Source organism: Drosophila biarmipes, unplaced genomic scaffold, assembly GCF_025231255.1.
Source record: "Drosophila biarmipes strain raj3 unplaced genomic scaffold, RU_DBia_V1.1 ptg000005l, whole genome shotgun sequence".
Lineage (NCBI taxonomy): Eukaryota > Metazoa > Arthropoda > Insecta > Diptera > Drosophilidae > Drosophila > Drosophila biarmipes.
The window spans coordinates 261285-283112 of NW_026114527.1; the positions used below are offsets into that span (position 1 = coordinate 261285).

Here is a 21828-nt window from a genome sequence, read left to right on the forward strand (position 1 = left end):
TTGCCGTTAGGTGTTAAAATGCATTAAAACTACTTTGCTTAAATTATGTTTACTTCTAATCACTTTTTAAAAGTTTTCCAAAAATTCCAGAAAGTAATGATCTTATAGAATCGGTAGAAGTCCCCTTTTTTGAATAAGGACTTTTTTCTTACAGTTTAATGTACGCTTTGTGGGGCCAGTCTTAAACGAAAGTATAATTTGGTGTAAGAAATCTAAGCAAGGTCTTTTCGCATATATCGTTCTGAGTAAGAAGACGCCAAGACTGGAACTTGCCCTTTGTTCTTGTATAATTTATAGAAGGCAAACTATTGCGAAATTAAGATCTATGGACAAGTGTTTGGTACAAATTGATTACTTGGTAGAGTGACAAAACAAAGCGAAAGCAAACATTTGAAGGCACGGACAAGATCATTGCGTAAACTAGGAGTGAACAAGGTATACAAAAACATTTTTGGTTGTTATACTATAAAATCTACGAGCACTTTTCAAAAATGCTCTAGCGAAGGCCACTTTTTTGGCGGTTGATCTGCTAAGTCTATAATGTACATATTTCATAATGAGCTCGCTTGAGAGGTGCCCTCAGAATCTCCATTGGTCCGCGAAGGCGGGCGGACTCAGGCTCAGGTTTTTCTGGAAAAGCTGGCCAAGCTCGTTCATTTCCCGCTCCCTCCGCAGTTCCTCGCCCACTTGTTGCCACAGGGACTCAAATCCATTATCATAGGCTGCCATCGACATGTTGCCCTCGCAGGAGCTCTCTTCAAACACAAAGGAGTATTCCATCTGGTAGTCGCACACTCTGGGGTTTTGGGTCTTCGAAGCCACGCTTAACTGATTCGCTCCAAGAAAAAATGTTAAATATGTTTGCATATGCCCATCAGCTTAATGCAGGGTATAGTTGAGAGCATCAAGCATCGTCTAGCTGACCCGCTCTCGCATATTATTATTAAATTTTTTCAAAATCGGGCGACTATATCATATAGCTGCCATAGGAACGATCGGAAAATTAGTGGTAAAATAATATAAAAAAATTATATCTTTAGCGCTTTTTAAAATACTCGTATAGAATTTCCAATTAAATTTTATCAAAATCGGACGACTATATCATATAGCTGCTATAGACATAATCTGAATATTAGTCGGATATTATGAAAAAATTGAATTTTCGGTGTTTTTTGACAAATAACTTCCAAAGCTTGGAAATAAAATCTTTCAACTAGTTCTGAAATTCGAATAAAATTTTATTCAAATCGAACGATTATATCATGTTGGATTCAAACAATCGGAAATTTAGTCGGAAAGTTATGAAAAAATTATATATATGTTGTTTTTTAAAATATAACCTTCTAAGCTTGGAAATAACATTTATAAATAAGTTCTGAACTTCGAATTTAACTTGATCAAAATCGGACGACTATATCATATAGCTGTCATACGATCGATCGGAAAATTTGTGAGAAAATAATATGAAAAAAAAATTATAGCTTTGGGGCTTTTTGACATATTACCTTATAATATTTGGAATATAAATTGTTATATTTTTTAAAAATTTCGAATTCAATTTAATAAAAATTACTATAGCCCAAATCAAAATAGAGAGCAAACTCAAGCTCAAAAACCAGATGGAACTGTTAATCAGTCAGCGAATAAAGTAAATAGATCAAATAATATTAAAGATCTTTTTTTAGACAAGACCCCTACAGGGGGGTAGGATAGATAGAAAAACCAAGAAGTTAAAAATTCTAATAGATACAGGAGTTTAATAAAAAAAATAATTTTTGAAAATAAAAATGAATTATCAATATTTTAAAAAGTAACAGTTCATGGGTATTCAATTATTAAGTATTACAATATTAGAAATAAAAGACACGACATTTATTTTATGAAATAGAAGGATTAGAATCAATATTTTAAAAATTAACTACAGTTCATGGGTATTCAATTATTAAGTATTACCATATTAGAAATACATTTAAAACACGACATTTATTTTATGAAATAGAAGGATTAGAATCTTTCAATTGGATTTAATTTACTATGAAAAATTGTAGCTATTATAAATTTAGATGTCAAAAAAATGGTCTTATCTCTGAAGCCAGCAACAATCCTTAAAATATATACATATCGTTACTAAAGTTGTTTATTTCTTATAACTGCAAGGTTAGTTAATTCTTTTACCAGAAAAATATTATTTTTTTCTTTAATTAAATTTATTTAATTTTTTTCCTCATTATTATAATAATTTATCTTTTCTGTTTTCCCATTACATTCATTTTTAATCCATTAAACCTTTTTGCATAATGAGCACGGAAATTGTTTGATTCTAATTCCTGGACCTTTGCCAAAACATTGGGCAAATCTGGTGGGTTTATTGAGAAAAGAGTTTCTCAGGTAGATCCATTTAATGCGGATATAAATATTCGTAGAGCATTGCTCCTTATTGTTTTCTTTGTTTTCCTTCTAATTACGCTGTCCTTTCCGTGTGCCATTATGGTTTTGTTTATTAGCAAAGTTTTTTTTATTAACTTCGTTATAGTATTCAGTAACTGTCATTCGTCCTTGCCTGAGAATACTTAGTTTGACTCTAGAATATGTATTGGTCGTTTATCATTATATATCAAATCCAATCTAGATAAGACTGCTTAAAAGTTTAAAACGGTGCCATGATTGGTAAGAGCATCCTGGGCAGCTCCCATAATTTTATTTCGTAAAATTGTTAAAGCGATGAAGTTCACTTTGAATTTTATAAAGACTCATAACAGTTTTGTAGCTTCCCTCCAACCTACATATTGTGTTGTTTCCCGGTGAACTTTGGTAGAGCTTTTACCACTACAAGTGTTGTATCGCACTTTATAGTTGGGTCGATTGTTTGTATTATATAACCCTCCACAGTGTTTGCATCTGAGGCTAATCTTCCTTCTAAACCTTTTATTTTTCTGCTCACTTCATTCAACTAAACATTTATTAATCTATTAATTAATTCCACTGTTAGGCCGTGGCTATACTACCTGCAGAGAAATTTGGTGCTGAGCATCCGGTTTCCATTTTTAATTTTAATTCACCAAAACTATTTATTAAATCTTCCAGATTGTTTCTCGACGATATTTCTTAATTCGCGAATCTATCTTAATTCTTTTTTCAATTAAATTATTTTTCTCTATTCCCTGAACTTAAAAAATCTTATTATTTTAAATAAACTCCTCACGAATCTGTCCCAATAGGGTCTTCTTTCTGTTAGGTTGTGGGTTGATCTTCCTTCCTTAGCTTGTTTTATTAATGTGGTGCTGATTTTGGCGAGGGAATGCCCTTTAGCTCTTCCTTCCTTCTTAAGTTTTTTTTTTTGTTATTGTGTTGATTTTTTTATATAACTTATTGGAATATTTTCTTAATTCACTTTGTTGTTCTTTGTTAAATTTTTCCATTTTTATTTATTCTTTTTCTCCACTGTATTTTAGTTTGGTTTTGTTTTTTTTTTTCTTTTGTTTGAGTCTCTTGGAGTTTTCTGATTTATTTATTTCTTTTTTATTTATTGCTTTCACTTTATATTTTGTGTCAATAATAAGTCTATTCGTCCACCTTTAATATATTTCCGGCTTAAATAAATTATACATTAATTGATTTACATTCAATTTTTAAATAACAATCACTGTCACAATGTTAAATGTCATCTATTGTCGATGGATTTTTTAATTTTTACACTAAAAATGTTGGGTTATTGGACGCGCGAGCTCTGTTTCTTTTAAATTTGTTTTTCATTAAATAATTATTAGGAATTTTTTTATAACGCGACCCCACGCTTAGCGCCAATTATTTTTATTCCGGAAATTTTAAAGAAAAATATATAATTTTTATATTTATTTTATATAGATATTTTATGATGTTTTATGATGTTTATTGAAAATATTATTAACACAAAACATTCCTTTCGTTTTACTTAAACATTACTGATCTTGGCTTTGGTCTAAATAAAACTACTTTCTTCCATATTAAATAAAATCTAACGAGCCTCGGCCAGAAGCTTTTCTTTTTGAACTTTTAGAACTTCAATTTATGTTTAGATTAAAAATTTAATATGAAACTGTCGCATGTGAAACTTAATTATGCTGACCGATGCAATTTGGCACGCAAAAGGCGCAATTGATTGGTCTTCGAACGGAAGCTGATGTTTACTTTAATTTTGATTTGTTTAACTTAGCTGGGGAACCAAGATCGGACCTCGGACCTCAAAGCCAAAGGCAAGGACAAAGGCGAATGCATGGGTTGGATAACTACTTTAAGTTTGATTTGTTTAACTTAGTTGGGGAACCAAGATCAGACCTCGGACCTCAAAGTTCTAACAAACTATCCCCTGTTCCACAACAAAAAATACCAAAGATTACAATAAGGTCGTCCACACCTAAAAAGGTACAGTCGCCACCTCTCAAAAAGTCGCCACCTCCCATCGAAAGAATAACGAGAGCCAACACAAAAATGACTGCCACGGCTGCCGAACTCGCCCTAAACCAAACTATTGAAGTTTCTGATCGACTGTCCGAATTGGAATCGCGAATGAACATTCCCTGGGCGGTCTCTCCTACACTATCCGTTCTCAATATTCGCCGAGACGAAATCCGATGCATGTACAGTGTGCATTGTAGCAGCCATAGAAATTGCAGCTGAGAGCTTGCCAGTTCTCAAGGCTAGGTACGGCTACTGCGGCGCCCAGATAGCAGATTTGAAAGCGAAAAATCCGCAACTTTCGCAAACCTTCCCCAGCGCCAGCTGATCCTTCCCAGAAATATATTCCGTCAGGCTGCCGGCTTCCTCCGTGCGATACCGAAGTTTTCACCGGCGATGATCTTCGCTGGCCAACCTTTTGGGATTTGTTTATGGCCATTTATATTAACAATTCGAGGCTAACGCCGGTCGAAAAATTCTTTCACCTCAACGCCAAATCGAGCAGCCAACTATAAATATTGTTCAATGTGCAGTCAGTCACTCAGGAATCTGAGACAGCTTTACGAGAATTGCTAAGCACCATCCAAGGGTGCCTCGAGGTTCTGGAATCAATATCGAAAATTGGGATTGTATTTTGTTTACATGTGCTTCGCTAAACTCCCGAAGCTCACGCTTTCAATATGGGTGCAGTCGCTACATGACAAGGCCAATATTCCTACTTGGCTAGAACTTAATGGGTTCATAACTGAACGTCACCGGACCCTAGAAGCCATAGATGACGTGCGACCATCAGGCTCTAATCAGTCCCAACCCAGAGCATCGACTTCTTCCGCGTCCCGGAGGGTAAATTCCTTCGAGGCAAGAGTATCATCCAATTCTAGAGGGTGCACACAATTGCTTTACGTGGCGCGGCCGCCATTACATGCTACTGCACCGAGGCAACTCACTGTCAGCGCCGTCCAATCCGACTCCGTCGCCCAGATCAAGACCAAATACACCCGTTTTGCGACTACCGGTGCTACGGACTCCACTGTAAAAATTATTTTAAAACAGGGTATAATCACTTTTACCGGGCACCGCCATAATCGATATTTGTCACATGGGTTACAATTTCAAAGCTCGTGTTCAGGCTCTGATGCAACCTTTATCGGCTGTTCAACTTGATTAAATTGCCTCATCAAGTTATCCAAGCTCAGGTACCAGGCTTAAACCATACAGTATACGCTGAATTCAAAAAGCTATGTAAATTTACTATTCGTCCGCCAAATCGGCTCAGCTTGCAGTACGACTTTCTACTTTCTTCGACAACTAGCGGGAAATCTTCCATCCTGTCCGATTCCGCATCATTTTCTCCGTGAGCTTCCCGAACATCCACTACGGGATCTTCTGATCGGGGCCGATATACTCCCATCCATTCTCCTAACCGGTACCCGGCCGAACATCTGTTGCTCTCTTCTCGGTCAAGACAATTTTCGGCTGGATCATAACAGGACCAGTGCCTGCATTAAGGCAAAATACGATTTCTGCCTCTTCCGCGCGAACTTCCCACGCGGCTGAAACCTCCCTAGATAAACTCCTCACTAAATTTTGGGAAGTTGAGGATCTGCCAGTAAAAGTGGCAAGAGCATCGGATGTGACCTGTAAAGAGAACTTCCTTCGCACGACTACGAGAGACAATAGCGGCAGGTCGTAAGACTTCCGTTCCGTGATTTCGAAAACGTCAAGTCCACACTTGGATATTCCAGATACTTCACGTTAGCCCAATTTTTAAGAAATGAGCAACGACTAAAAAGGGATAGTTATACAATAATAAATCGATCTCAACCATATGAGAGAGGTACATCACACCCACGATGCTGCCAACTTTCACCTTAACCACCAAACTTCGGGTAGTATTTAATGCTTTCAGCCCTCCAGTCTTACATTCCGACTTAACCATCCAAATTCTAAAATGATGTTATTTCCGATGCCTCTATAGTGCCGATATCGAGCAGAAGTATCGACAAATCTGGGTAGACACAAAACACACATACGACGGTAGTGCATCTTCTCACGGCCAAAACGCGCGTGGCACCAGTCAAAAATGTGTAGCTTTCCAGGCTAGAGCTTTGTGGAGCTCTATTGTTATCCGAGATGGCCAAATCCATTCTCCCCAATATGCCGATGCTGTCCTCGAAACTCAATTGTTGGACTGATTCCACGATTGTGCTTGCATGGTTAGTCAAGCCAGCATGCTAGTGGACAACGTTCGTTGCCAATTGGGTAATAAAGATTACCCAGTCTACAGAGGCAGCCAATTGGTCGCATGTTCAATCCGAACATAACCCAGCTGACTTGGCTAAGTTAGTGCCCCTTCTAGAATTGGTAGATAACCCCCTTTTCTGGCATGGCCCAACTTAGTTGCACCAGCCACGAGATCAGTGTCCTAGCCAAATCACCGACTTATGGGTGACCGAGGTAGAAAAGCGTCCTGTCGCGTTGTGGCGTTCATTCCATCCCAGACATCCTAGATCCTTTTCAAAGTTAAATAGAGCTTTGCGGGTCCTCGTATGTCCCTCGTTTTGTCCAGCAATGTAGGAAACAGTTACCGATTCCAGAAGTCCGTCTGGAGGCCCAAGAACTTGTCGCCACTGAACGGCACATGGGCCTTGGCACTCAGCGCAGATATTTTGCGAATGCATATCGCTGCTTAAGTCAAAAGCGTACGGTGTCCGCGTCAAGTTCAATCCTCTCCTTGAACCCCTTTCTAGACCAGGTCGTGTGGCCTTATAACTGCCTCCAAGGATTTGCGATATGATGAACGACGTCCTATTATTCACCCATAAGAATGTTCATTCTCGCGACTACTGGTGAACTTTACGCATCTGATTACGTTACACAGAATTAACCAGGTAGTGGTACGTCTCACCCGATCAAGATACTGTGTTCCGAAGATAAGCCCGAAGACAGCCCCTGCAAGGTCTGCGTTATCCACAAGGAGAGATTACAAATCCAGATGATGGTAAATTTTCCGGAAGAGCGAGTTTGTTTTTCCCGGCCATTCACGTTCACAGGGATGGACTACGTCGACCCTTTTGAAGAATTACATTGGAATAGCTTGTCTCATAACAAAAGGGTGTGGGTTGATCTTTGTCTGTTTTTCTACAAAGGCCATGCATTTAGAGCCTACATCCGATCTGACGATCGCTTTCGCTTGCTTTGATTCCAGAAGAGGTTGTCCTCGTCAAGTTCAGTCCGAAAATGGGAAAATCTTTGTCGGCGCTGCCACCCTGCTCTCGCAACATTTTTTACAAGCGATAAAGTCTGTGACTGATGCGTATAGTCATCAGCCGCTCAACTAGAAATTCATTCTTCCTGGGGCACCCCATATGGGAGGCCTCTGGGAAGCTGGTGTCAATCAGTGGAACCCGAAGTGAAGGAAGAATTTAAGTCCATAGTGAGCCGGTGGCACCACTCAAAGTCTCTACATCAGCAATTCCGCACTCGATGGAACGAAGAGTATCTTAGGGAGCTTCATAGGTGCAACAAGTGGCAATTTCGCACCAAAAATCTTCGCGTCGATGACATGGTCGTCATCAAGGACGACAATTTTCCCTCGAATGAGTGGCGACTAGGGTGAATCGATTACGTCATTCCGATAGTTACGTCCGCATAATCGACATCCGTAAGGCACGCGCCGTTGTCCAGCGTCATGACAGCATAAAAAATCTCATTTTGTTCTTTTCTTTTTCCATGATTCACCGTCAGATCCATGTCAACGTAGCGTGCAAGCATTGGAGAGCAGAGGTACTCGAGGTACGCAGTTCTATCGATGCCGAGTCTGCCGAGGAATTCACCCTCTGAAAAGGTTTAAGAGGTTCCAGAAGATGTGCGCAGAGAAGTGGCTCCGAACGGTGCTAATAAACAACTACTGCGCGAACTGTCGCTAGAGAACTGTCGAAGCGATGACCGGTGCAGGATTTGCAACCGGAGTCAAGCTGCTCAATATTAAAAAGCCTCCAAGTACCCATCAGCGTTCAGCTACTCAGCGACGGACCGCTGCTCAGTAGCGCAGATCGCTCTTCGCCGCGCTCAGCCTCCTCGACAACGGCTCTAACGCGCCTCCCTCCTGCAACGGCACAGTGTCAACGTCCTCTTATCGACCCATGCACCCAGACAAGCTACATTGACGCGCCCCTGGCGTCCGCCTTTCGGTTGCGCACAACAATGGCTACGGTTCAGTCGAAGGTCAACGAAGGGACCAAGTTGTAGATAATCCTTAAGGTTGAGCCGAACGTCAGTATCCGAACCCTGATCCGAGCGATCCCTGAGACGGTGGTCCAGAAATTTAATAATCTTACGTTGGCCAACAAGCGTTTTACCTGGCTGGGTGCGGATGTATTCCCAGGTCATCCACCCAGGGTTCCAACTGGTCAACGAGGGACTGCTCTTGGCTCAGAAAAACTCGTTCGGCTGGATCTTCTCCGGGGTCTGCAACTAGGGCTAGTGATGTTGCAACGCCAGTGGTTGCGAGGGGGGTGAATTGTTCAGGCCGCGAAGCACCCGGTCTCAAAAGCATAATGACAAATGTAAGAATATGGGCCAGGTGATAGCGTCCATACGTTTCCACTTGCTTTCATTTTATTTTATTTTGCTTTCATTATGCAGAATATTTAATTTTTTATTGGTTTATTACTTAGATATCTTAATTTAATATTAAATATTTTCCCCAGTGCACAAGTGTGGGAGCGGCACATCTCCAGGCGCTAGCTAAGCCGCACATCTACATTTAAATTATGCAAGTCCTTGCCTAGCCCATTCCATTACATCTGTCTGTGAGTCGGTTTGTTTGTCTAGCCGTCTGTGTCTTTGACTCAGAAGAACACATTCCGCGTTTTATGTTCTGATCTATATAGGTTTTCGTGCTTGTCAGTTTGGGAAATGCCTGCAAACGTTTTTTTTTCAATTCAATAGTATCAATAGAAATGTTGTATATTTTAAAAACCTGTCTTGATATTGAACACACACATTTTATTATTTCAAAAATGGAAAATGCGCTCGCCCTACTTCAAAAATATTATCGTTTTTACAACGTTTCTAAAGGTAACTTATATAAAACCTTTAAAAGGCTAAAGAATATTGAATTTTAATTTAATTGTGACCACACAATGCACATTTACGCGTTTGCACAGTTACACAGAACTGCTATTAAAAAAGTGTTGCATAGAGTCTGCGGATAACGTTTGAACGCCATACAAAAAAAAAGTAAGAGCGAGATGACATGACATAAGGCAGAAGAAACAATAAAAAGGTGAGTAAGTGATTATATGGTAATCCACCACTTGAATTGATGTTAGCATGCGGCCTAGAGGTAGTGTTGTATATTTTAAAAATTTCATAATAAAAACACATTTTATTATTTCAAAAATGGAAAATGCGCTCGCCCTACTTAAAAAATATTATCGTTTTTACAACGTTTCTAAAGGTAACTTAAATAAAACCTTTAAAAGGCTGAAGAATATTGAGTTTTAATTTAATTGTTCCTACTTTTTGTAAGCAGAGTGCAACTATCCTAAGAAACTCACAAAAAAGTTTCTTTGGAGGAGTGGTAGTTACACGAATCTGCAATTTATATAACTAAAAAGAATATTTTATTATTTAAACTCTCTCTAAATTGATACACCAAAGCGCGTATGGAACAGCAATTCTGAGTTTTTACAAAGATTAAAATTTTTTTCTGATCCTAAGCGGGAAAAGATTGTTCAAATCGTGTTAGAAAACTTTTTTTTTAACAGTAAGATCCTCGGTGCAAGTAAGTTCAGTGTTATTTTTCATGAATTTTCAAACGAAAAATAACTTTTATTTTTTAAATATATTTGTTATTCCGACAGAACTATAAATCAATACCACGTATACTGTATACGAAATACACAATCAGCAAACATAAAATGGTCGAAATTACAGAGGTTTTAGATAGACGTCATTTAAATAATTGGGATTTCGTTTGTGATAGATGGTCTCGTTTAAACAAACTAAGACAACCGCTTCTGAAACTCCGAGCCATTTTGATTTCCTTGTTGGATAGCCACTTCTTAAGAATACATGTTTCCCAGAAGTGCTTAAATATACGAGTATATATTTTTTTTATTAAATAAAATTTAAAAAATAAATAATAAATAATAATTTTAAAAATAAATAAAATTTAAAAAATTTTTTACCGATAATTCCAATGGAAGCTATAAGATATAGTTGTCCGATCCGGATTTTATTCTACCTGCAATAGAAAGAAAACTTTTGGAAAAGTTTCAGCCCGATAGCTTCAAAACTGAGACACTATTTTGTCTAGAAACGGACGAACAGACTGTATCAGGCCAGTTAATATAAGTATGCTCTGTTCACACTATTCCTTGATTTACGCTCTCTTGAGAGAGCAGTTACTCTCTCGAGAAAACCGGATACAAAAAACAAGAGACTTATAGAAACGCTAAAACTAAAGTAAAACAAGCCTTAACTAAAGTAAACTAAGCCTACAGTTCCACCCTAAAGCCGAGGCTGTGCACCAATGATTAGCCAGGAGGTGCAGAAGTAATAGACACGGAGGCGGAATGTGCAGAGCTGGAAAGGCGTATGCAGCAAAACCGCATTGAACTGGATAGTTGCCTGAAAACCATGGAGGTGCTGCATCGGGGAATCGAAAATGCCAAGAAAGTTATCGAGAATCTTCAGCAGCAAATCGACTGCGTCGGTTCGAGAATTGGCGCCGTAAGCTACATTTCTGAGAACGGCGGCGGAAACATGTGCGAATGATGTGTAAAGAAACGAAGGAAAAACGGCACGAGTGTTGGCAGAGGCAGGCGACACGTTTTTTCCAAGGAAGTCCTAAAGGACTTATCGGATAATATGTCCGCTCGCTCATGGCTCTCCCAGTGGCACAATATAGCCAAGTTGTATTAGCTGTCAAACACCCAGAGCAGAGTTCTACTTATTGGCAAATTGTAAGGCATCGCGTTGCAGTGGCTGAACGCAGATGCAACCCATTTCGTAAAACCGACGAGTGAGCTGGTGCGCCAGTTACAACTTGCTTTTGGCGGAAACGAGTCAAAAGCAGGTTTGAGGCGAAAATTTGACAGAGAAGCTTGCAGTATACTTCGAAGAGAAACGCAGGCTGGCCCGAGATGTCAACATGGAAGATGACGAGCTGTTGGATGGACTTATTGTCGGCATTCCAGCAACGAATTTGCGTACGCAGACCAAGCGTACGCAGACCAAGCTGCAGTGTTTCGACAACACTGGAAGGGTGTTGATAGCGATTGCTGACATAATGCTGCCGGCAAGGGCTCCTGGAGGGCAAAAGATGCAAACAGTGAGTGAAACACTGTAATGGAAAAGGGCACTGTGCAAAAGATTGCATGAAACCGAAGAGAACTCCAGGGTCCTGCTATGGATGTGGGGCAGTGCATCATTTTATCAGCGGATGTCTCCGAAACAGGAAGGACAGCGCTAATAATAATATATGGACGTTGATGCACTTCGAACAGTACAAACAAGTGGCCCAACGACACCAAGCACGTGCTTCTTATCAATTTCGGCGAAAAATGCGAGTTCGCGATGAGGATACATACATAAAACAAATAGAGACGGGACACAAATGAAAATAAAAGGCACATCTAAGAATGAAGCAAATGAGTTAAATTATGTCAAATTGTTTCATGTCAGATTAGATTCAGGAAGCCCAGTATCGATCCTAAAATATGCCTATGTTCCCAAAAATATGAAATTAGACCCGCAAGAAGGTGACTTTTATGGATTAACCAGAAGCCGATTAAAAAATTATGGAAAAATGTGCTGGGCTAAGTCTTTATGAAAGCATTCAACTTGAAATTTAATTTAGAAACTTTAAATGTGAGTACTGCTAAGAATATTGAAGCCGAACTCGATAAGAGCTCAAATATTAGTTTATTGGATCCAGCCCGAGAGTGTGTAGGAAGTGAAAGGTTAGGAAGTTTAGGATCTGAGAGTTTAGGAAATGAAAGCTTAGAAGAATAAAAGTAAGGGAATAAAAACATAGAAAAGGATGACTTAAAAGTGAAATATTGGGAAAAGAAGAAGAAGTGTAGCATTTTGGTAGGCGGGAATTTAGGGAATATAACTTTTGAAGGGGAGACGTTGGGAGACAATTTTTTGGCAAAGAAATGCTTAAGCAGTAAATCTTTAGTAGTATTAGATAATCAAAATTTAAATATGGATGTCTGGTATGATAACTTTGAAAAGGAAATGATGAGTATAAATATTTTAGAAGATTTTGAGAAATAGAGAATTTTTAATATTGGTGGTCAAGTAAATTATTGTGATCGAGGGAAGTTTATAAAGTTTTTAGAAACAAGTTATATGCAGGTTCAGCGACATGAAATTCCGAAAATAAAATGTGAAATGAACATAATATTAAAAAACTCAAAACCATTTAGTTGTGCACCAAGGAGACTGTCATATTGTGAAAAGGAGGCATTACAAAAATGTTATAGGAATACGTTAGAAAAGGAATTATACAACCTAGTAGTTCGGAGTACCCTTCTCCTATTGTATTAGTGAAGAAGAAGTCGGGAGAACTTAGACTTTGTATAGAATATAGAAGATTGAACAAAAATATGGCTATACATAACTATCCGATACCATAACTAAACGACGAATGTCAGTGGTTACGAAATTGGATCTTAGGAACGGATATTTTCATATACTTGTTAAAAAAGAGTCTGTAAAATATACATCGTTTACTACCCCTTTGGGGCAATTTGAGTTTTAACGGATAGCTATGGGTCTAAAAACAGCTCCACAGGGTTTCCAAAGATTCGTTAATGACATTTTTTCGGACATGATAAGACAAAACAAGGTCATATATATATGGATGATATTTTAGTTGCTAGCAGAAGTTTAAAAGAGCCTTTAGAAGTATTAGTAGAAGTACTTAGGAGAATAGTAGAAAATAAGTTAGAATTGAGAATTGACAAATATACATTTTTAGAAGACAAGGTTAGATATTTAGGTTTTCTGATTTCGAATAATGGTAGCTGACAGCTGATAGTAAAGGTTTAGAAGAATCCAGGCCTTTGCCTGCAAGTCTTTGCAAGCTAGACGATGCTCGATGCTCTCAATATAACCTGCAATAAGCTGTTGGGAATATGCAAACTTATATGCGAAATGACTTTTCTTAGATCTCTTACACCAAATTATACTTTCGTTTAAGACTGGCCCCCACACCACATTTAACTCGCAAGAGATTGAGCTCGCAGAGGGGTTAAGTAAAAAAACAAGGGTCAGTAACTCCATGTCTTTGACACTTCAGGTTCTGATATCTTTTAAGTGGTATACGCCTAAGGACTTATATGCTTCGTTCGCTAACTCGTAATATGTTGAACTCATCTTTTTCGACACCGATGCTTTGATGAAAACTGGTGCAAGTTTGCTACTGAATTGTTTTCCAGCGTTGCATTGAGTGAAACTACGAGCAATACGGTGTATCCAGCTTTCAAGTGAACCGTTCGTCTACGCAAGTCATATACTCTGGCATTGGCTGCATGTGATTCTTTCCTTTTTAGCTTGCTGGCGTGATACTTGCACACTTGCCACATCGTCGGGTAATAAATTCAAATTCTTAAGCAACTCGTAATCCTGTCCCTTGGCTACCATGTTCTGACCAAAACAGAGAAAATGCGGAGAAAATCCCGTACTACTGGGTAGGCTAGATGGCAAAGATGCGCTTATCGCATCGATGTTTACATCCCAATGAGTATGGTCAACTCAGATATACGCTCTAATCGCGGCTAGTATCGATCTAATCACTCGCTCACTTGCGTTAGCTTGTTGCGAATAAATCGCTGTGTAAATATGTTTGACTCTAAATTTCGTTAGGAACGCTCTAAAACAACCTGATTTAAACAGCGATCCGTTATCCATGAGTATGGACTCTGGCGTACCAAATGTGAAAAATACATGTTTCTCTAGATATTCACAAATCCTTTCGGATGTGAATTTCCGCAAGGTCTGTAGAAAGTGAAACTTATTACAATGGTTAACTATAATCAAATGTCCTATATTTTCCTTCTTGGACCGTGGCACTATGGGAAATTTGACCACTTTTTGTGGCATTAATTAATAACTTAAAAACAAAGCAATATTTAAAAGTTTTGTTTTTTGAATTAAGTATATAAAATTTAAAGGAAATGAAATAATTAATATGGACGTGGTCCCTCCTTTTTTTAAAGAAATTTTTTTTTCATTTAACTTAAATAAAAAAGGCATTTTTTTTAAATTGTTTTTTTTTTTAAAGAACGAACTTTAATTAAAAAAAATGTATTGGTATTTTTTCTCCCAATTTTTAAGAAAAATCGCAATTTTACTTTTTATTACCATTATAGTTTTTAAAAAATACTAAAATCCTTTATATCTACGTTAAGTAAGTGAAATGATGTTGTAAAATATATTTTAAATATTTAATTTTTAGAAACAAAGAAAGATTTGTACTGTATTTTTGAGCTAACGTTGGAAGTGAAACCTACCAGACAAAAATACTGGAAATGTACAGTATTAGGTAGGGGTCTTAAAAGCCAAATTTTAGAGAAAGTGCGCAAAAGTGCACTTTTATACTAACTGAGCCTAATGAGAATTAAATGCTCTACAAGATAAAACAAGGTTTTAGAGGTGGAGCGAGCTGGACTCTTTTTGTAGCTCTATTTAAAAATAAAAATTAATTTAAAGATTTTGTTTTTTTAGGTTAGAGCTTACACACGATTATACGAGCACCACAATCAATAAATAATAATAAGGTCAAATACACAAGTTACAAGCCTGTCTGACTAAATGGAATTTCAAAAACGGCAGTCCTTTGCTTTGTCATACACTTTTTAGCCATTTTAACTTTAAAGAATAATTGGTGATTTACTAGAGCTGCCACCTCGTTGAAATAAAAACAGACTTTAACAGCTGAGAACTAAGCACTTTTAACAACTTTTCTACTAGTAACATTGGAGATTGATGTTATCTTAATCCATTCTGATAGTCAAAATCGATTTCAAACCACTTTTGAAAAATGGGTTTCGGCCAAAAAAAGTGGTAAAATTTCCCATAGTGCGTGGATATGGGCCAAGAAGATCCATATACAGTCTTTAAAATGGGCGGTTCGAAGTTGTGGGTGGTCTTAGAACTCTGCTTGGGCTCTTTGTTGACTTGCAAGTAAAGACGAACTTTCGAATTTGAGTGACCATTCCTGGCCAAAATAGATGCCGCCTGAGCTCTTCAATCATTTGATCATGCCGATATGCGCAAGGTCGGCAAAGTTCATTGGATCCCAAAGTTTCCAAGATTTCTCATCTTGCAACAAATCTCCCTTCGCTGATTCTATCCTATTGTACACGAAATTATCCACGACCTTGATCAGGAAGCTTTGATTGATTATCCGTCTTCTCAGTTCGATATACTGTTCTGAATTGAATTTTTTTGAACTTAAGTCAATAGTCGGTCCTCCATCAGCTATGTCAGACACTACTTCTAAACGACACTAAAGTGCATCGCCGACGACATTCTCTGATCCACGGCGATGTTTGATCGTGAATGAAAAACCTTATAGACGAATAGACCATCTAGCCAGGCGGCCGGACAAGTCCTTTTGTCGCATTAGCCATTAAAGTGAAGCATGATCAGTAATCACACAAAAATTTTGACCTTCAATGTAGTCTCTATACTTATTGATGCCCTTAATGACTGCTAAGAACCGAATAATTTCGCTGTGCCGTAGTCCTTTTTAAACATATACGATATTTGTAATTCGACTCCCTCCTTATTTTTTGAGCTTATACACAACCGAGTCCATACAGACTTGAATCGCAAGGCAGAATAAAAGGCTTCTTAAAGTTAGGTGTTCTCAAGATTGGAGATGAGACTAGTTTGGACTTAAGCTGGGTAAGTGCGTCCTCTGCTGCTTGGGTATATGAAAGAATTTTATTTTTCTTGAGCAGATCAGGGAGCTGAACGGCAATGGTGGCATAGTTTGCATCATAAAGTTAGCCTGCGATTTCTTCTAATAACTTCATGAGCGACTCGAAATCATCAGACAAAACCAAGAGGTCGTCCAAGTAAACGAATACTCTAGTACGAAATTTCGCTGGAATAACGAAATTCATTAGTCTACACAAAGTCTACACGAACAGTATCGAGCGGTATTTGTCAAAACGCATGTTTCATATCGAGACCTGTGATATAGCGTGCCGGAGGTAAACGGCTAAGTATCCCGTCTATATGCGGTAGCGGAAAAGCATCCTTTACATTCAACTTATTCACTTCCCTTGAATCGAGACACAAGCGAGCTTTCAATCCTTTCCTACTCCATGGGCTTTTGAACATATTCTCCAACTCGGAAAACATAAGGTTCTCTTTTGCCGGCGATATAGGCCAATGACGCTGTTTTACTGGTTTCGCATCCCCTACATCAATAACATGTTCCAACAGATGTGTTCTTTTCGTAAGATGGTAATTTGTCTATGACTAAGTCTAGACTAGCTTTTTGCTGTGCTGACAGCACATGGACTTTGGTCGACCCAACGTCTTCGTTCTCACGACCTATGGTCTGGTATTACAAAGAATTTTACCGGTTTGGTAAATTCACGATAAGTAATTTCACACTCAAGTCTTCCAACGACTGAACACTTGTCATTGTTTGCTGTTCGAATTTTACCAGAACTCTTCCCCATTTTGGGATGCTGTCCTAATACTTTTGCTGCTGTACCACCTATCAATTAACTTGATGGCATGAACGATAAAATTTCCAGTACCATTTGCTGGCCTTTCCGGCGAAAAACAAATGTAAATGGTCAAACATAAGCTGTCGATCTCCATTTAAATTTGTCTGAGCTAATGCTTGCACCCGGTAAAGGAATTCTTCGATCTGTAAACCATCTTTAGAACCATCAAACATGATGTGGAAATTGACCCGCTGACGCATTCCTACGGAATGAGCTTCCCCTGATTGACCTTGCCTTTTCGTCTAACCTCCTATTCGGGGTTTGAGAAGAACTAGCTATCTGTAGATTTGCTAACTGCTGTTTGTCTCTCTCTATTTTCTCCAGATTCTTTCTCCAGACTTCTGTGTCCAGACTTCGTTCGTGGTTATTCGCTGGATTCTTGCAATTCGACCTCAATGTCATTCCTGTACGCGGTCCCACATCTCTGCGTTGACCTGTATTTCTTCCTCTTCTTCCAGCGGTCCTTCCTCTGTTCACGGCATTACTAGGGTTACTGCCGTTTGCAGATACAACTTCTAGCAGCTTGCAACTCTGCTGACAAGTTGTTGATCGGCAAAGATAACTGCTGTATAGAGACCTCCCCACTGCACACCAGACATCCGTTAAAATCAAGCATATAATTCCTGATGCACTACTGGTGAAATGTATGACCGCAAGGAGTTGATGCTGTTAAATCATTCGCGACCAATGGCTGCGTACAAATCGTACATGATGTAATCTCGCCACCTACCGCGGCTGGTTGATCAAGGTTTCTGTGACGCAATGACATCTTCCCTAAATACTAAGTTCTTTGAGCTTGTTGTATAAAACGCTAACTAGCTCGTGATTGGTACGTTTTAGATTTAGCGTCGCTTGTGAACAGCTGTGTTTACTTTTGTTCTCCGAGTTTTTGTCTTTTTCAGTGGTTTTGTGCGAATGTTCTGTGTGTATTTATTTATAAAGCTTAGCCTAACAATTGCGCTAGTAATTTTAAATAGATCTCCCAGTAAACGGGTAACATTTCTATTAGATTTGTTTAATCTCTTAGCTTTGTTTGTGTACCTTACGCTCCTAAACTTGCTAAAACTCTTTCACTCCTTCTCAATCTCCCTCGCTCTATTTTATAACTGTAACCTGCTTTCTATGCACCCGCTGTATTTCTAGTAGACTTTTTCGGTGCTATTTTCTGCAACTCTCTCTCTTGCTTGATTTACTTTGTATTTGTTCGTGCTGAAAGTTGTTAGTGTCGCACAAGCCACGCTCAGTCGATAGAATATTTTTTTCTCTCGTGCTCTTTTACGTTTTGATAAATTTTCGCGATCTCGCGCTCTTATTTTTTTGTGTGTTTTGTGCCTTTGTGATTTTTGAATATGATCCCACCATGGAATCCAACCCAAATCCGAACTTGGTAGCAGCAGTTCCTGTCGACACAGGGGCAAGCGAACCAACTGTGCGTATCGATACAGCTAGCTAGTAATTTATGAGCACCACTCTCTTCTTTTATTTAAGTTAGATGAACTTGGGTTTCCTGGTAATCTATTATCTACATTATGTCCGATGCTAACAAAGCCATTAATGTTCGCGGGATTGTAAAAAATTTGATGACCCTTATACAACCATATTATTATTTACCTCCTTGTCCGTCCTATTTTGGAATGTTGTTCGTCGGTTTGGAGTCCACAGTATCAAGTGTACACCGACCGTATCGAGTCGGTACAAAAAATTTCTTTTATTTGCCCTGCGTAGTTTGAACTGGGATCAAAACGTAAGGCTACCTTCCTACCAGAGTAGATTACAATTGCTTAATTAACCTACACTTGTAAGTCGTAAAAAAATGCTTGTTAGTATTTTTATACAAAATCGTATAGGAGGTGACATTGATTCTGCAGATCTTTTAACCGCCAAACATTCAATGATCCTCCTAGACTAACACGAAATTATTATCCTCTAAATTTGTCACGATGTACATCAAATTTTTGTATGCACGAGCCCTTTCTCGTTCTATGTAATAACTATAATAACCTTTATGATTTAATTTGCGTTTCAACTTAATAAAAAAAAAAACTTAATGTTAAAATTTAATATTTTAACTCATTTGCTCGATTTTTAGCTGTGCCTTTTATTTTTATTTGTGTCCAGTATCTATTTGTTTTATGTATCTTCCTCGCGAACACGCATTTTTTGCCCAAATTGATAAAAGGGCCCCGCGCGAAACAAGCACGTGCTTAATGTCATTGGGCCACTTGTTGTACTGTTCGAAGTGCATCAACGTCCATATATTTTTATATGACTATAAAATCATACTAGCCATATGAATTAAACTCTCCAATGCTTTTTAATTGCTTGCCAAAAATAAAATTACCCAAAATTAAATTGGTCTGAAAGCTGAATCCTCGAATTACGTGTTCTGAACGGGTCAAAGATCGAAGTTCCGCCGATACAATTCCATTGCTCAGACAATGGCTATCTAAAAGAAAGCTTAAAGAAATTTTATAGAAATGAAGTACCTCTAGGTTCTGGTCGACTAATCCGTAATACCTCGAAATACAATCGCAATAAAGACCTGGTTTGCCGTACTTCAAGTTCACAAACACTTTCTTATCCTCGTTAATTCCCAGTTTTATATGTTAAGATGGTCCGTTAATCTGAGTGGCTAACCCGATTCGCTGATGCTCGAATCGTCGTCGCTATTCCGTCCTCAAAAAACAAAAGATCATTGAAAATAAGGAAACTACCCTTCAGCAGACAAATTTAGTTGAAAACAAGTAAGCAATACGTGAAGTTAAACCTCGTCCTAGTAGCCTGCGGTTTCGATTCATAAAAACATAAACATAAATTGGTTAGCCCCAAGTTCTGGACCAACATTTTTTTCTTATTTATGTAGTTAGTTCTGGTCGGGTGCTTGGCCCTGCGTTGGGCGCCATTTTTTTTTTGTATTATGTAGCAGACAGCCAGGGTCTATAGTTGCCCCTGAGGGTTTCCAGACCTGCGTTTATTAAGTTAAGGGTAACCTAGTGTATAGAAAGACTGAGGGCTACCCAAAGTCTTGCGCTACAAACGAAGGGTTTCGTATTTTCGCATGTTGGACAGCAGGTCTCTTTCCTGTTGCTATCCTCTCAAAAACATCCGCCTATGGCGATGCCTTCTCCATTGGCATTGACTCCTGCGCCGCAAATCGCCTTCCAAAATATCGCTTACTGGGCTAGCCAGAGCTGCCGTGTCAGGTTGGTTCGAATCTATACACAAACTCTCGTTTATTCCGATCGGTTGTCGAAAGAATTAGAACCCGGCGTGTCCACGCCGCGCTGGCGATGTTGTTGCCGGCCGGCTCCGACCGATTCCCTTTCTTTTCCCTATTGAAAAACTACAACTAAAAAAACATGCCACCTTTCTCACACTGCCTTTACTGTTAAATTCGTGCTTTTCTATTTACCAGTAGTTGGATGTAAAACTAACTTGATCCTCTTGATAATGTACACTTGACCGATATACACAAAATTACACTAAGTTAGAACCTCGTGGGTTGTATTTTTCCATTCTATTTCTATTTCTCCTGCAGCAGTGTTGCGTGCGTTCTCATTAAAGTTTGAAACGAAATGAACATGAACTATAACTCAAGTCTTTCCAGATTCGGTTCTCCTTTCTGCCTTCACACGTTTTCGGTGCGCGCGAGAAAGAGAGAGTGCTATGCAGTTAGACAATAAGCGAGAACGGGTCAGGTAGACGATGCTCTCAACTATACCCTGCAGTAAGCTGTTGGGCATATGCAAACATATTTAACACTTTTTCTTGCAGCGAACCAGTTTTGCGTGGCTTCGAAGACCCCCCAGAGTGTGCGACTACCAGATGGAATACTCCTTTGTGTTTGAAGAGAGCTCTTGCGAGGGCAACTTGTCGACGGCAGCCTATAATAATGGATTTGAGTCCCTGTGGCAACAAGTGGGCGAGGAACTGCGGAGGGAGCGGGAAATGAACGAGCTTGGCCAGCTTTTCCAGAAAAACCTGAGCCTGAGTCCGCCCGCCTTCGCGGACCAATGGAGATTCTGAGGGCACCTCTTAAGCGAGCTCATTGTGATATATGTGCATTATAGACTTAGCAGATCAACCGCCAAAAAAGTGGCCTTCGCTAGTAGATTTTATAGTATTACAACCAAAAATGTTTTTGTGTACCTTGTTTACTCCTAGTTTACGCAATGATCTTGTCCGTGCCTTCATATGTTTGCTTTCGCTTTGTTTTGTCACTCTACTCTCTAGTATCACTCTCTAGTAATCAATTTGTACCAAACACTTGTACATAGATCTTAATTTCGCATAAATTATATAAGAACAAGAATTTCCCTCTTCTTGCTCAAATCGATATATGCGAAATGACCTTGCTTTGATTTCTAACACCAAATTATACTTTCGTTTAAGACTGGCCCCCACAAAACGTACACTAAACTGTAAGAAAAAAGTCCTTACTCAAAAAGATGGATTTCTACCGATTCTAATCATTACTTTCTGGAATTTTTGGAAAACTTTTAAAAAGTGATTAGAAGTAAACATAATTTAAGCAAAGTAGTTTTAATGCATTTTAACACCTAACAGCAATTGATAAACAAAATGACTCAATGATTGATTTTCCTGAAACCGTAAAACATTGAAA

General features: G+C 38.7%; 2 protein-coding genes and 1 pseudogene across 2 annotated transcripts; 2 read left to right on the forward strand and 1 right to left on the reverse strand.

Annotated features, from left to right (window-relative positions):
• Positions 1-579: 579 nt before the first annotated feature.
• Positions 580-4873, reverse strand: LOC127011673 (uncharacterized). The gene is made up of 2 exons (XM_050889678.1): positions 4744-4873; positions 580-836 (listed from the first exon to the last, which is right to left on the reverse strand). Exons 1-2 carry the CDS (start codon positions 4871-4873, stop codon positions 580-582), a joined length of 387 nt encoding a protein of 128 aa, XP_050745635.1.
• A 336-nt stretch (positions 4874-5209) lies between these two features.
• On the forward strand, positions 5210-8053 carry LOC127011674 (uncharacterized; annotated as a pseudogene).
• Positions 8054-11596: 3543 nt separating this feature from the next.
• Positions 11597-21230, forward strand: LOC108025960 (uncharacterized). The gene is made up of 2 exons (XM_044091547.1): positions 11597-11776; positions 20979-21230. Exons 1-2 carry the CDS (start codon positions 11597-11599, stop codon positions 21228-21230), a joined length of 432 nt encoding a protein of 143 aa, XP_043947482.1.
• The last annotated feature ends 598 nt before the right edge of the window (positions 21231-21828 follow it).